At 43.8% G+C, this 15,024-nt stretch overlaps 1 protein-coding gene across 1 annotated transcript in view; it reads left to right on the top strand.

Moving 5' to 3' along the window:
* Window positions 1–347: 347 nt before the first annotated feature.
* Window positions 348–15,024, top strand: part of LOC120786477 (glutamate receptor ionotropic, kainate 5-like) — an 80,962-nt gene continuing 66,285 nt past the window's right edge. The window contains exons 1-3 of the mRNA XM_040121948.1: window positions 348–399; window positions 1,111–1,304; window positions 13,635–13,710. Coding sequence (XP_039977882.1) covers window positions 348–399; window positions 1,111–1,304; window positions 13,635–13,710 — 322 coding nt within the window. The remainder of the gene's footprint in view (window positions 400–1,110; window positions 1,305–13,634; window positions 13,711–15,024) is intronic.

A 15,024-nucleotide genomic window follows, 5' to 3' on the forward strand; every position in this document is an offset into this window, starting at 1 on the left:
ATTGTTCTATGGTCATAAAATCATTTCACAAAGTGCTCATCAACACACACAAATGAAAACAGCTGTACTGTGTGATCAGCTATATGGAGACTAGGGCTGATGTCAACCCTACGTACTGGGGCCGACACACAATCCTTTGTCAACATCTTACTAGATAATAGAAAAACAGAAAATAACAGAATTTCAAACATGTTTTTTTCCACCAAAATCTTTTTTTTCTTAAAGCAAAAGAAGCCAAAGTTCTTAAATGTTAAATTTAAATTTGTCTAAATAAAATACAGTTTAAAATTGACAAAGGTTTGGTACTCGCCATCTAGATGACATGAAATTACATGATTTCATCCGATATGACCTTCCTCAGCGGTGGTGACTCCACCTGTCCTCCGGGTGGCGCTACGGGTAAATCATTCTCCACAAAGTCCGTTTTTTGCTTTTTCAAAATGTTTTTCAGATTAACTGGTGCATGACGAAACAGCAAAAATGGGATAAACTGGAACAGACACAAGACAAAAATTGTGACGTACAAAACATAACAATCGCACTGCAGCCGTAGTTCGATGGTTTGGGGAATCTGGGTTGTATGAGAGTCGTGTTGGGGTGAATCAGTCTGCCCTACTTTACGCTAGAGCATAGGTGTGTGTGTTTAAGGATGTGTGTGGGACAGTTTCACGTGTTTGAGTAGACTGTGTGTGGACAGAACAGAGAGGAGAAGATGCCTTTTCAAATTTAGGCAGCTCTTTATAATCCATTTATCACCCATTTCTTGCCATGGGTTCTGGTTGTTGTCTTATTGTGACGGCAAGGCTGAGACGCTAACAAATCTAATATACTGGATGTGGATAAAAAGCCTCCTCACAGCTGATAGCGTTGCTGCTCCTGCCTTCTGCTGCAGCTAATGACATGGGGGCTCCGGAGCTTGTAAATAGTGTTACCGTGTTGTGTGCGATGTGTGTTGTGCCTTTATAGAGCAGCTGCTTCCCGTCGACCGGCCGTGGTAGTAAAAAACGACCCTGTAAATGTGTGGCAGGACTTACTGTGTGACACGGGCCAGATGGAATATACAGTGTGTGTTACAGACTGAGTAGTTAATGGTTCCCTCCTGTCCTGCAGGTGGCGGTACAGGCGGCCAGCAGACCATTCTCCATGAGGAGCAGTGGAAGATGCCGGCTCTGCCAGCACTGCTGCTGTCGATTTACGTCGCCGTCCTGCTGCTGACCATGGCGCCGCTCTCCTTCAGCCAGGCCAACACCCTCTCTGCCGTCCGGATGGGTGAGTACCGCCACTGTGGGCTGAAGTCCCCCAGTGTCTGCCTGGTCCCGCCAACACCTGAAAATTTCGGAGTTGTTACCTGGTCAGCTCAAAGTTTCCGTTTGGATGATTGTTGATACAGTAATGCTGCATAAATTCCCAATCATTTCGCAGCCTTATGCTGAAGAACACACCAGGTACAGGGCCCTTTTTTCTGCAATCGTAGAGTTACTTTTGATACTTTAAGTACATTTTGCTGATTATCTTATGCAATTTTATCTAAGGAGGATTTTGATGCAGAACTGCTTGTACTGGAGTATTTTTACAGTAACGTATCGATACATTTACTTCCGGAAAGGATGTGCAAAGTAAGACCAAAAGGGCTCATTTCAAGTTATTCTTGTTTTCAATTACAAGACAAATAATATTTAAATCTCGCCTAATGGCGACTGCCATTGAATTTTGCACAGACATTGATGTCTATATTCTATGAACTTTAGTCATCCCCTGACTTTTTGCCTAACTACACCTGCGTGTATGTCCTCCCTTGTTTTTATTTAATCATGTCACATTGCTACTTTAAGCTACAATTTTTTTAATCAAACTACAAGATCAGATTAGAATAGATGGACAGCAGCAACCTGCTGTTGTTATACTCGACTTGGGACTTGTTGGTCTTGACTCGGGGTACGAACTGGGACTTGCTAATGAAGTGATTGGGACTTGTTGGTCTTGTCATGAGACTGAACCTGGGAATTGCTGGTCTTGATTGGAGACATGTTTTGGACTTGACTGTTGACATAACTTGGGACTCCTTAGTCTTGACTTGGAACTTGACTTGGGAAGTGTTGGTCTTGACACGGAACTGAACGTGGGACTTCACAGCAAAGACTTGAGACTTGGAAGTCGCGCGAGGACCTGAGACGTTCAAACCTGCCTAGTGTCTCATCTCCAGACACCTCGACCAGTCACGGTGTGAAGAAAAAAAAAAAACATTGCCAGATGCAGCCCGATTACTGCATCGGGAAGGTGTGTGTGTGTGTGTGTGGGGGGGGGGGGGTTAAGACACGGTTAGATGACCAGAAGTATAAAATGAGGACCTTACGCCCGTGCTCCCAGTCGAAAGTACAATAATTTAGTATAATAATTACCCAGAATCCGACTGCCTCTATGAATAAAAACACCTTCTCTGCATCAACCTCTCTCCTGTTTGAACAAGTTAACAGATAAACTTCAGCATCTCCTCTGTCTTTACTTACTCCTCCTTCACTCGTTTTCTCCTCTGTTTCGTCGCTTTCTGATGTCTCTCCCCTTGTGTTTCCAGATCGTTTTGTTGCTCCTCTCACCACCCACCGCTGTCTCTGTTTGCCATCTTGATTCCTCTCACACTATCTCTTTGCTTTGTTTGTCTTTTTACGAGCCCCTAGAGGCTTCCCTTTGTCTCTGCCGCTCGCTCGCTCGCTCGCTTGATCCGTGTTTCCGTTTCTTCTTCCGTCCTTGTTTTGTTTCCATCCCAGGTTGGATCATTTTTAAGTGCAAATAAACTCTGCCGAAAACGTATTAGGTAGCGTCTCCGTGACTTTCCTTCGTGGTTCCCAGCGAGGCCTAAGTGCTCTGCCATCAGCTCCTCATCACGCCCCGCGGAGGAGGAAGATTAACTCCAGTAGCAGCAGAGACTTAACGTTGGAAGCCAAAGATCAGTTCTCTCCTCGCAGCAGATAAAGATTTGCTTCCTGCTCATCTCCCAGCTCCGTTGGCCCCGGAGTTTAAATCCCTGTAGTTTTTATCACGTGGTACTTCTGCAAAATCAGCAGGCACTTACACCCACGCTGCCATGGCAACCGGGTCGCCAGGCGATGTGTAATGGCTCACCTTACCCTCTTCCATTAATAACATCTAACTGCTACACACACACACACACACACACACACTTATATTTGACACATGCAAACACACCCACAGTAGAGCACACACACAGGTTTTTTTTGGTTTTTTTCATGCTGTGATAAGTCGGGTGGCAGAAAATAACAGCGTTAACACTTTCACCTTTTAGATGATACTGTGGCAAAGAGAGACTGAACTCAGCGGCAAGCACCATTTACTTGTGAAGGGGAAAGAGATGAGAACCAAATACCTAAATCTGAAACAGGTCATACACTCATTAGAAGATGACCCAGACTTTATCCTATATTTTCTCTTATTTCCAACAAGTCTCATGCCCCCATCCAAACCACCGACTTTGACCAGTCTCTCAACACTTTCTGCCTTCCCTCTTCTGGCTGTAGCTCACACACACATATAGTTTTATTTTTAAAAGAGGCTCGGTCGTTATCCTTGAACAGCTGCTCACTGTAGTTTTTCGTTTCAACAAAACCAGGAGGAAACAGTGAATGTGTTGGGGGACTATTTTCAGCGGCGGATTAATCCACATCTGGTGCTGCAGTGACTCTTTGTGGAAGCAGGACGGTGTGTGCGTGTGTGTGTGAGACTGAGTCAAAATAAACCGCAGTGTGTGTGTCCGTGGCGATGAAGGAACGTGTCGCCCAGAGCAACAGAGTGACTCACTGATGCGTTTTAATAGTTTCCGGAAACAATGGGGGAATAACATACCGTATCTCAGGCTTTGAACACTCACACAAGACTTGTTGCCTCGTGGAAATTGTTGCCACAATTTCGTCTGCACCATTTAGGATGAGACTGGGCCATTCTGGAGGTTTAGTTCACGTTAAATATTCACAAGTCACATTTTGTGTGTGTAGAAAAAGTCTGGTCACTGATCATTTTTAAAGTTCAACATCACTCTGCATTTGACAGCCTCCATTCTTACCGTAGACCCTCAAATCAGATAAGGAAAAATTCTGCCTTAATGGGGAAAAAATGGAAGAAGAGCAACAAGAGAGAAGATAAAATATGAATCTGATTAGATTTTTTTTTTTAATAAAGTAAGGATCGGAAAAGCAAATGTCCAAAAAGTCACACCTACAATAAGTAATGTTATTTAATTTCTTGCCAAGGTTCTTGCTGGGCACATCACTTAAATGCATCATAAATCCCCTCATTACTTTCTGTAATGAAAGAAATCCAAATGTTGGCAAAATGTCACTACTGAAGACAAATGGATTATCTTTACCAGAAGTCCTCTACGATGAAGCGTTAGCGCTGTCTGACTGTCACTTTCTCAACAGATAGATAAATACTGTAGATATGACGACAAACATTAGCAGTCCAATGCAAGAATTACTTCATCAAGTGTTAAGATGTTTGAGCTGTACAGCAAGCCAACAGTGCAAACCAAACGTCGCAGCGGTTCACCGCCGGCCTCCTTTAGATAAATGAAGGTCAAAATTAAACCTACTCCTTTTTTTCCCCAAGTTGTTGAAAGGAATTGGTGACAGTCAGACTGTCTGTTGGCCCAATGTACCATTCGACTGTGTTTAGGTGCTTGAATGTTTCCTTTCAGCTGCATATCTCTCTTCAGGTGGTGGAAAATCTAATTTAGTTCCACTCCAACACACTCAGCTGTAACCAGATTTTCAAGGTTCATGATTCAGTGGCTGGGAAATAAAAAGGACTGTGTGAAAGCGTCTTTGTCATTCAAGAACTCAGGTTTTTGAGGGAAACTGTCAGCAGTCAAATGTTGGTACAGTTTGTCCTGCGATGGATCCCGAAGGGCAGATTTACCTGTTGCTGTGGCAGACACCACGAGCTTAAAAAAGTGTTCGTGGAGGTTAAGCTCACCGTCAACAGGTCCAAGGTTTGCAGGGATTTATCACACGTGAGTTTAACAAACTATGAGGGCAAAGGTCTGCGTGGGCCGTCACGATAGCGCAGCGGTTCTGACACATGTTGCAAAACTGTTTGTTTCTGAAGACAGACTTGAAAAATTGTTAACCTAAATTTTAAGGTTAAAATGCCTAAAAGAAAAACTAAATAAAAAAAAACTATGAATAAAAGCACTTTGATTAGCTTTAGGCGACTAAAGTACTTGTTTAGGGGTAAGAAGAGGTTTTGTGGTGGTCAGACGACAACATGCTGCTTCCATGTTTTGTTGGTGAAGACAGTCTCATTGGGAAACAATGTCGTATTTGTCTTATTTGTTTGTGTCAGTGGCTTTGATTGTCGTACCAGGAAAAAAGAATTCTGGCTGAAAATGGAAGCAGAGTGATTTAGTTGCTCATGAGGATGAACAGCTGTTTAATGGCTTAAGATCATAGTGGTTTTGTTTTTTTTTAAGTGCCAATTTAGACACGTCATACCCGTACCTGCTAAAGTAGGCCTACCTCTCCCTGCCTGGTGATGATGATGATGATGAAAGTTCTTTGATAAACAAATCCGTAGAATGAGTTTTTTCTCTTTCCAAGTATGAGTCAATAAAATGAAACAATCTTAATTTTAAATTCTCATGTACAAATCCATGAACACTTGTGCACCAACTTGCCTTATAAACAATGACGCCTAACAAACTCTCTATTTACTGAACATAGTAACTAACAGCCAAAGACGCAAACTGCAGTCTTGTAACAAAGCAACAAACCTCTGTGTCAGAGAATCTTATTTACAAGAACACCTACACAAAACGTGTCAGTACCTCTTCTTATCCGGGGAAACAAACCTTACTGTCATTGTCACCAGCACTTCAGAGGAGCAGCAATCAAATCACGAAAACAAGAATGACTCAGCTCTAATTATCAAACAAATACTGAACCTTAAATGAGCAGATGAACCGCCGCCACGCTGAGAAACGACCCAGATCAGATCAGAGACGGCGACTGTTTCTAGAGGAACTGAGTGTTTATGTTGCAGGTCTCTGGCTAAGACGTCACACCAGCTCAGGTCAGTAAATCCCAGTTACTCTGCCGATTAATGTTCAGGGAAGCACAAACTCGAGTCAATCTGTGTATCAGAAAGTTGACCGGACGGTGTGAACCTACACAAAGATGAGCGGTTTCCATCGACTGGTTTGTGTCTAAAGGTCCCTAAAATAGTCTTTAACTCAATCTCAACAGGATTAAGAGTCTACAGCCGGGATGGCAGCTCTGTAAAGATGTTCCTAGGCACCGCTGTGCTAAATGCTAATAAATCATTATGCTAACATACTGGCAATGACAATGTGTGCTTGAAAAGAGTATTTCACCAGTTTAACTTTTCACTCCTACAACACTGTCAGACTCACGACGGACAGTTTTAAAAAAGGATCAGAATCAATAGAATAGAGTAGAACCGGAGATATTCACACATTCTTCGTATTCGTAGAAACCTGGCGCCTACATTTCCCACAACGCAACCCGACCGCCTGCAGCAGAGACGGGCAGCGGGCTCCCCCAGACCTTTTTTACTTTCCAAACATGTAGTGTTCAGACGCGACTGACGCTGACTCAGGTGACATCACCTGGGGACGTCCATCAGACAAGACACAGCTGCCGCTGGAGACACCGAAGGATTTATACTGCTGTTTTCACACACGCGGTCGTACTCCCGGAGACACCTGGAGACACACTCTGACGGGGAAAATAGACGGAGTCCTCCTTTGAATCAGCGTGGTCTTCTACTATGGCTCGCATTACACTGCGCAGTTGCTCATGTTGTTATGTCCTCCCTCTGTACTGATGTAAAATGGTGATTTGCACTTTTGAAAATCAAGAGAGCATGAAATAAATCTTTAAATGACATCGTCATGCAGATACTTTCTCCCCCGGCAGGACTGAAAATCAGTACATAAATATTGCAGTGAAGGATTTTAACAATTCAGCAGCATCAGTGTCCTTCAGCTGCAGCTAAAAACCTCCATGAATTATTTCAGCCTGCACTATCAGTCATTCTGAAGGAATCATTAGCTTATGTTCATCATTAAATATCTCTAAACTACAGAGAAGCCGCCTGTGTAAAAGGTAGTTTGTCAGCGCAGGACGGCCGTAGAGTTATCCTTTAGGAATTAACTTAAAGTACATTTTTCAGATTTTGGGCATAAGTCATTTTGTAAGTGAAGGTGTCAGTTTTTATTCCAATAGGCAAATGTCTCATCTTGGAGGAAACCCCAAACTAAATATAAATTTCATGCATGTACTGGAGGAAATTGTGACTTCAGAGTCCGTTGAAACCATTACAGACTACGCACACCAAAAAAAAAAAGGAGACGAAAAAGAAAAACAAAAGAAAAAGTTAAAGACCGATGGAAAGAGAAGACAACACAAAGTTGAAACAGAAAGAAAAATATCCACTAGAGAAGTGAGAAGTCAACTGATCCTTTGTTGACCCGCAGCTTTAATCTGAAGGATTTTGTACCAAAGTTTTACAAACACATCCTGTGGCCTTAACAACGTATCTCTGATAAATTACACTCAGACCAACACTGCAGGGTTTGTCTCTGATAGAGACGTTTTCCCGTGGCTCTAAAACCATCACTTGGTTGGAATGTATCAGTACAGGAAGCTGGCATTTCTCACCATATTATCTTTAAAGGTACCATTCTGTACGGTAACATTCAGAAAACCCTTGATGTCAACAGACACCGGTGGCCGTCACGCGAACTGCAGTCAGCATCCTGTAGCTCACGCTCGTGCACTTTCTCGCGCCCCGTAGGTAGATGCGACTGAGCATCCTGGGCATCTGCGCTGGAGAGTCAAGTATAGTCTTCGGTCTCTGATACAGTTTTTAGTCAAACTCTAACAGCGTAACTTTAGTTACCTCATCCATCAACACGATGCCGGTCAGTCACGTTCAGTCACATCGTTATTGATGTGATAGTTTTCATCACAACTCTCATTTCGCTGAGTCGATTCGCTAACGTTTCAGCATAATAGACGAGACTGAATAGGTCTGGCAGTGGGTTGAGGACACGACAATCCTGAAATAATGTCAGTTATAAACAGATGACAGGACTGGGATGAGTCATTTAGTTAATGCACATCAAATCTACAAAGTAATGGGATCTAAAGAGAAGAGGCCTTGTTCTGTGCCGGGAGCCGGATGTTTGCTGACGTCGGCAGACTTTTTAAGCTAACGTTAGCTAGTGTTGCAGACTGTTGGCGCCGTTACAGGCAACCGAGAAAGTCGGGGAACGTTTCATTCGTTACGTTACGTTACAATCCGTTCACACAGTGGCATTAAAAAAGCGATTAATACGTGTAAATCGCTTCATATTCTTCCATGTGATTAAGACTTAAACCACATACCTGCGGACACTTAATCAATACATCCTACATATTTTATATTCTTGTCGTTCGTTCATGTGTGTTCTATGTTTTGGTAGCCACATGAGTGTAAACAGTGGGTTTGAGTTGTTGGATAACAATGGGGAGGAAATGGAACTAACCAGTCAGAAACTGGGAAGAAACCATTAAGGTAAATGTGAGAGAAAACCACAGAGGTACAGTACATGTATATTCAGCTGAGTATCTCGACTGTTTCGAAAGAACAGATTGATATTTTTGGAATTCGCTTATTCACTTCCTCGCCCAGTTAGATGATCTGTTTCTTAACTGTTAACATACAGCCAGCAGCCAGGTAGCTTAGCTTAGCACAAAGACTTGAAACATGGGGAAACAGCTAGACTGGCTCTGTCCAAATATCCCCCCACCAGCACCTCTGAAGCTCACTGATCAACAGGGTATGTCTCGTTTGGTTCGTCATTACAGTAGCTGAAGGATAAAAACAAATAAACTAACACATTTCACGATATTCTCAACTAATAAAACTATTCATTTAGCATGGTAGCATGTTAACATTTGCCCATTAGCACTAAACACAAAGCACAGCTGAGGCTGATGGGAGAGTCATTAGTTCTGCAGGTATCTGGTCATGAACCAAAGTATTGGACAAATAAAATGTGACCTGGTGGTGGCGCCAGAGGAAAAGACAGAGGATCACCAGTTATTCCAGTTCATCTTGAGGGGAATGTGAACGTCCGAACCTCATTTCATCACAGTCCATCAGATAGTTGTTGGACCAAGCGACATTACCGTCCCTGGAAAATCCTGCTCAGAAATGGTTCTGGATTTAATGTTAAGGTGACAGGACTCTGACGCTAAAGAAGAAGAACAACGGAATTCTTCAGGGAACTGTTTTCCCGCCACGTCTCACTTCACCATGTAAACAAACTTTTATATCGTCAGGGCTGCCTGTTCAGAAAAAAAAAAATCAATATGTCCCGTAAATACATGGACGCACACTTGTATACGCTCAATGATGTCTTGTTTGCCTCTGAAAGGACACCAGCCACCAGAGGATTGCAGCACTGTGATTCCACCCACCAGCCAAAAAAGCAATTTGTTGTTTTTATTCTGCTTTTTGTCTTGTCTGGTTGAATCTGTTGATCTACCTGTGGCCCCCAGAGTTCAGACTTTCCACATTAGTATCAGAAAATGTCAAATGCGTGGAGCCCAGAGGTGGGGAGTGACGAGAAAAAACCTGTTAGTTAATTTTTGGTTACACCGCCTCTAGGGGCGAAATAAAATCACTCTGCGGAGCTTCCTCTGCCTGATTAAATCTAGAGCAAAGCGCACGGCAGCGTCGGTTCAACCAGCTCTACGACCCCTTTACACAAATACAAGATGGCGCGGGGACAGAACGGGAGCGAAGGCGTTTCACCACCAGGGTGGGTAAAGAGGGAAGTTGAAACAGCATAATTTGACGCTAAATCGGAGCGGGGCTTGTTTTACAGCTCAGAGACAGTAAACGGGGCTGTCGAGAGGTAATTCACAGCAAACAGCAGGAAACACAAAGAAAAGGAATCACGACAGCGGAAGAGCACGTCCGTCACAAACTGCAACAAATGGGGTCAGAGCAGGAGACGGTAAAGATGTTACTCTATAGGACACAATGGAGCTGGAGAACGTGAATGGATAGAACAGAAGCAGGCAGGATGAGGGTGTGTAGCCACCAAGGGGACTGAAAACTGTGAAAATGTCCTCAACTCGCTCCAGCTGATATATCTGGTCCTATAATTAGCCGAAGTCCTGATATCACTCTGACATACTTCCGTAACTGAATACACTCACTCACTCGGCGTTTCTGTTATGCCCGGCCGAGGGGAACCCTGAGCCTAGCGTGAAAATGACCCCCCCCCCCTTTCCCAGCAGTGCCACAGCAGACTGCCGTCCAAACAGAAGTGATGTATTTACGAGAAATAAATGACGAAATCCACAGCACCAGCAGGCGCCATCAGTCTCAGGCCAATCAGCAGCCGCCACCTACAACTGAACGTACCGGGAGAGTGTTCTGTTACACATGCCCCACCAGAAGAATCAACCGCTTTGTGTCACAGAGCAAGTAATATCTCATTTGGCCCTCTAATGATCTGTCTAATGATCTGTGTATATATCTATATACTGCTCATTTTTTGTGGAACGTCTCAACAACCATTCTAGTAAGATTTGGTACAAGTATTCCGAGGATGGAGCGTAAGTGGGAATCCTCATCTAACTCCACCAGAAGGTCAAAGTTTACCCTCGTCCAACCCCGGGCTATGGTTCATGACGGGAAGCGTCTGAGACTAATGACAGGCCGATGTGAGCGCGCCCTAATGCCGAGTTTGAGGCTGCGCTCGGACTAAACGCTAAGTGACTTTTGTTTTTTGTCCCTTATTATTTACACTAAAGTGACCGCAGCTTTGTGTCTGCATTCTGTGTCCATTCTGCCGAAACAGCCATTTGACCAAGTGACGTTACAGATGTTCGCCATAGCTGCTTAGCAACGTACGCGCTGACTGTGCGTACGTTGGAGTGTGTCCGTGTGATCCGTGTCAGCTGAGACTTGGACTGATCTTAACACGTACGAAGACCTCTAGCTTCTGCCCATGTCGCTGTATATTCATGAGTTGGACTCGTAAAGCCTCAAAATAATCACATTTTTCATTTTATGCTCAAGTTGAAACATGTGCGACTTTTGCGCCACCTGTCTGAATTCTATGGATTTTTACATTATCTTCATTTACAGTTGTGCAGCCTCTAAAATTGGATCCATGCTCCGTCTGAAACCAACATAAATAATGATTTAGAGTCTAGCTGCTGTATCACAAATACCTTTTGTAGCAAGACTAAAGAAAACAACTTTAGGGGGTTTTCTCAAGGGTGACATTTCCTGATTTGCTATTGACAAGGGAGCAGGAGGTTTCCAAAGAAGAACGGCCTGAGCTTGGGAATGTTATTTGGCAACTTCCCCTTTTTTCGCTTCGGACTTGATTAAACTTTCAGATCATTTTCCACCTTTTTTTTCAGGATCTGGTTCCTTTTGTCAGATTCATCAACACAGCTTTCTTGTTTCTTTTTTTCAGCTGGGATCTTTTACCTCTCATCCCCACCAGCAAGAACCACACCATAAAAACGGTTCAGTGCTATCAAGGCAAATTTATTCTTCCTGTTGGACTGCGGGAAACATGGAGGAAAGATGAACATTTTCATAGAAATCATATACAGAAAGATTCAAGCGAAGGGTCATAGGTTCCCTGCACTGCTTTATTGTTATGGATGATGGTGTTTGAAGCCTGTTCTTCTCCTCAGACGTTACTGATGCTTCTCTGTTCCTTCTGTCTCCCGGTAGCGAAACGTTCGCGAGCACAGGGCTGGTGACAAAGATGGCCGCTCACGTTGCAGAAAAACACCCAGAGACGAGAGAGCGAAAACTTTGAGACAGAGTTGAAGTGCTCGACCCTCTGTGATTACATCTCTCCATCGTCTTCCTCCCTCACGAGCAGTGTCAACAAGCCTGTGTGTGTGTGTGTGGTCGCGGTGACCCAGAGAATCAGATACTGTGTAAACAGAGATAGTGTCTGAACACTTCCGAGGCTGCTGAAGAAGACTCTTTATCTCCCCCTCTCATCTTCCTCCTCCCCCCCTGCCCTCCATCTCTCAGAGTGCATGGCATTCTGGGAGAATACTGAGCTGTATTTTGGCACCAACAGACATCATCAGGAGTTTTCCAAATAAAGGGGGAAGGAACAGCACAGAGCGGAGGACGAGAACAAAAACAGAGATGTATAAATAACAAAGTGCAGTTACTCAGAAATGGAACTTGAGCGCTTTCATTTTTCCACATTTCCACCTTGGGGAAATATTGTAGTTTTTTTTCTTTGGCAATCCGCTGATTCATTCGAATGAAGCCGGTCCGCCAACGCAGAGGTGGCACCAAAGCAGGGGCCCCCCTGCGACCTGCCGCAGGCTCATCCAGCAAGGTGCCGCGTTGGCCAATCAAATGCAAGCAAACATTCCTGGTAGATGAATTTTCTTTAGCCAAACTGGTCGTCTTCCTGGTTTGTACTCTAGAAAACAGGCCCACTCCGAGCGCAGCCACTTGTGTTGTTTTGATGCAGGGCTGCTCTGCGGTCTGATAGCCCACTTCCATCAGTAACATCAGGACCTAGGACCTTGACTAAGGAGAGAAAGACTTACTCAACCTGCGAGACCCTTCCTTTCTTTCTTTCCTTCTTTATAACAACTTTGTTTTCTTCCCTTGTTCTTGCCTTTTCTTCTTTCTTCTTCTTTCCTTCCCCTCTTCAAATCTGAATCCATGAAATCCCCCAAAACTGGAGGTTGAGTTTTCCATCCGACAGCAAAGCTAAGCTAGTTCTTCACCGTTGTACATTAAATGGGAGTAAAAGTCTAAATAGACACTTGGAATAGAGTATTTTTATTACACTGGGGTCACGCTACTTTTACATAAGTAAGGATTTAAATACATATACTGTACTAGCGCTGATGAAAGCCACCAGTTAACAAAAAGAAGATTTTACAAATGCCTCAAAAGGCTCGGATCTTTTTGTGCCGGTTCAACAGTTCCTGATAGTAATTCTTTGAATGGCTGTCCTTTTTGGAGCGGTATTCCTGAAGAGCTTAACACACCACAGTGATTCAGAGAGCATCAGATAGTTCAACAGGAACCATCTGGCTCTCTTTGTGTTTTCCTAAACTGCAAAAACCCACAAAGGGTCTTTTTTAGGAAGGACACGATAAATCGCCTCCCAGTTCGCCCCGAGAGGCGTTAATTATTTAAGAAACACAAATCAAATCCAGAACAAACCCCGGCAGCGGCAGCAGACTTTCTGCTTGTTACTGAGTCTCAGCAGCACACTCGCTTTGATTTTTAGGCTTGTTGTGGGGTGTCTTTGCTCTGCAGCGTTATCCCTCAGTGTCCACTGAAACAGGGAAATAAGGAGGGATGAATTACACTGTTAAAAGAAATCTATATTAAGGCTAATAATCAAGCCCTGAGCCTGAAATTCTTTCCTTTTCTTCCTTTTCTTTGTCTAAAGGAGAAGAAAGTGTTGCTCCGGTTGCAGCAGCAGATATTATTTACCTCCTGGTCTTAAAATGGGATCTGCCTCAGGATACACTTTCCATATAATAAACTAGTTGATCGCACTCTCTCGTGCATTTCCATCTGCTATCTGTGAGCGCTCTCGTCGTCTGCATTCTGCCCACTCTCCGATCGTGCCGTCGCATTTTTCTGCGTGCGCCAAATGCAAAGCAGGTGAGTCAGCAGGGAGGGGGCAACGAAAATAAATATGGCAGGTGCTACGGCACACAGCCAGCGGGTAGTCTTTCTTTACCATTTCTAGAAGGTGGAAATGACGAGCAGTCGATTTTATTCGCTGCAGCTGCTTTGAACACTCTGCTCTGCCTCCTGTTTCAATCCAAAGAATATTTGCGGTACATCGTCTCAGTGCTGGTGATGTTTTCTCTCCTGATTATCTACAGGTTGTGTTTCACCTGGCCAAGATCCAATCCAATCATTGCTTCATTTACACCTTGTGGAAGACAGTTTGCCTCTGCATGCATACAACGTTTCCCACACATAATCCGGTGTTTATAAGAGAAGAATGTGTTAATTAAAACAGACCTCAGTGCAGGTGTTCACACAAATTTTTGTAGAGAGAGATCCACAGGTGATACGATAAGGAGGAGATTAAACATAAGGTGAGAGACGTAACCGCAGAGAAAACACAGTGTGTTTAGGTTGTTAAGTTATTTTCTGTGCAGTCTGCACAGCGATCTGTTAAATTGATGAGCAGCAGATTTTTATTATTGTTTTTATTTACATCGGAGGCGTAACAATGATCCTGAACGGCGAAGCACCTTTTGCAGTCTGTTTCAGTGTGAGCACGATAAATTAATCATTGATCATCCCCCTGACTTTTAATAATTAGGACTGAGATGCCAATAATGGTTTACCGGTGCATGCCACGAATTAGCGGTACAGGCGCCATAAACAGCCGCAGCCCCGTGCGATGGTCGTGCGTGATGACGGCCGATCTTTGGGAGAAGCCCGCTGACGAACAACTTCTTCTCCTTTGCTGATCTTCTCCCTGACAGGTCCAATTACAGGAGGATCAATATCCAAACAAGTTATTCAGGGCGTATCTACGTCCAGTCCGGTCTAATTGTGGGGGTGAAAATGAGGCTCATGCATTTGAGTCCAGTTCCGCAATGACTGCGATTTATAAAGCAGAACCAGGCGTAAGCACAACTTTAAAAATCTGATGAAAATGTCTTTGTGAGCTTCCTACGTCTGGCCCCTGGGGTTTGCATGTTTACGCTGTTCTCAACGGATAAATGATGTTTATTCAACTGCACATAACCGCAGGAACAATAAGAGGATACGCCACCAAACTACCTGCAGCCTACGGAAATCATTTAGAGACAACAAAGGTGATGCGATTACCTCTTATCTTGAGAAATCAGTTTGTTTATTTGTGATCATGGCTTGAATATCTTCTTCTCTGTGGAAATAGTGTGTGTATCACTTACACCACGTCTAGACAGAATGTGAGGTCTCATGTGAACT

The sequence above is a fragment of the Xiphias gladius genome, chromosome 24 (assembly GCF_016859285.1).
Source record: "Xiphias gladius isolate SHS-SW01 ecotype Sanya breed wild chromosome 24, ASM1685928v1, whole genome shotgun sequence".
NCBI classification, from domain to species: domain Eukaryota; kingdom Metazoa; phylum Chordata; class Actinopteri; order Istiophoriformes; family Xiphiidae; genus Xiphias; species Xiphias gladius.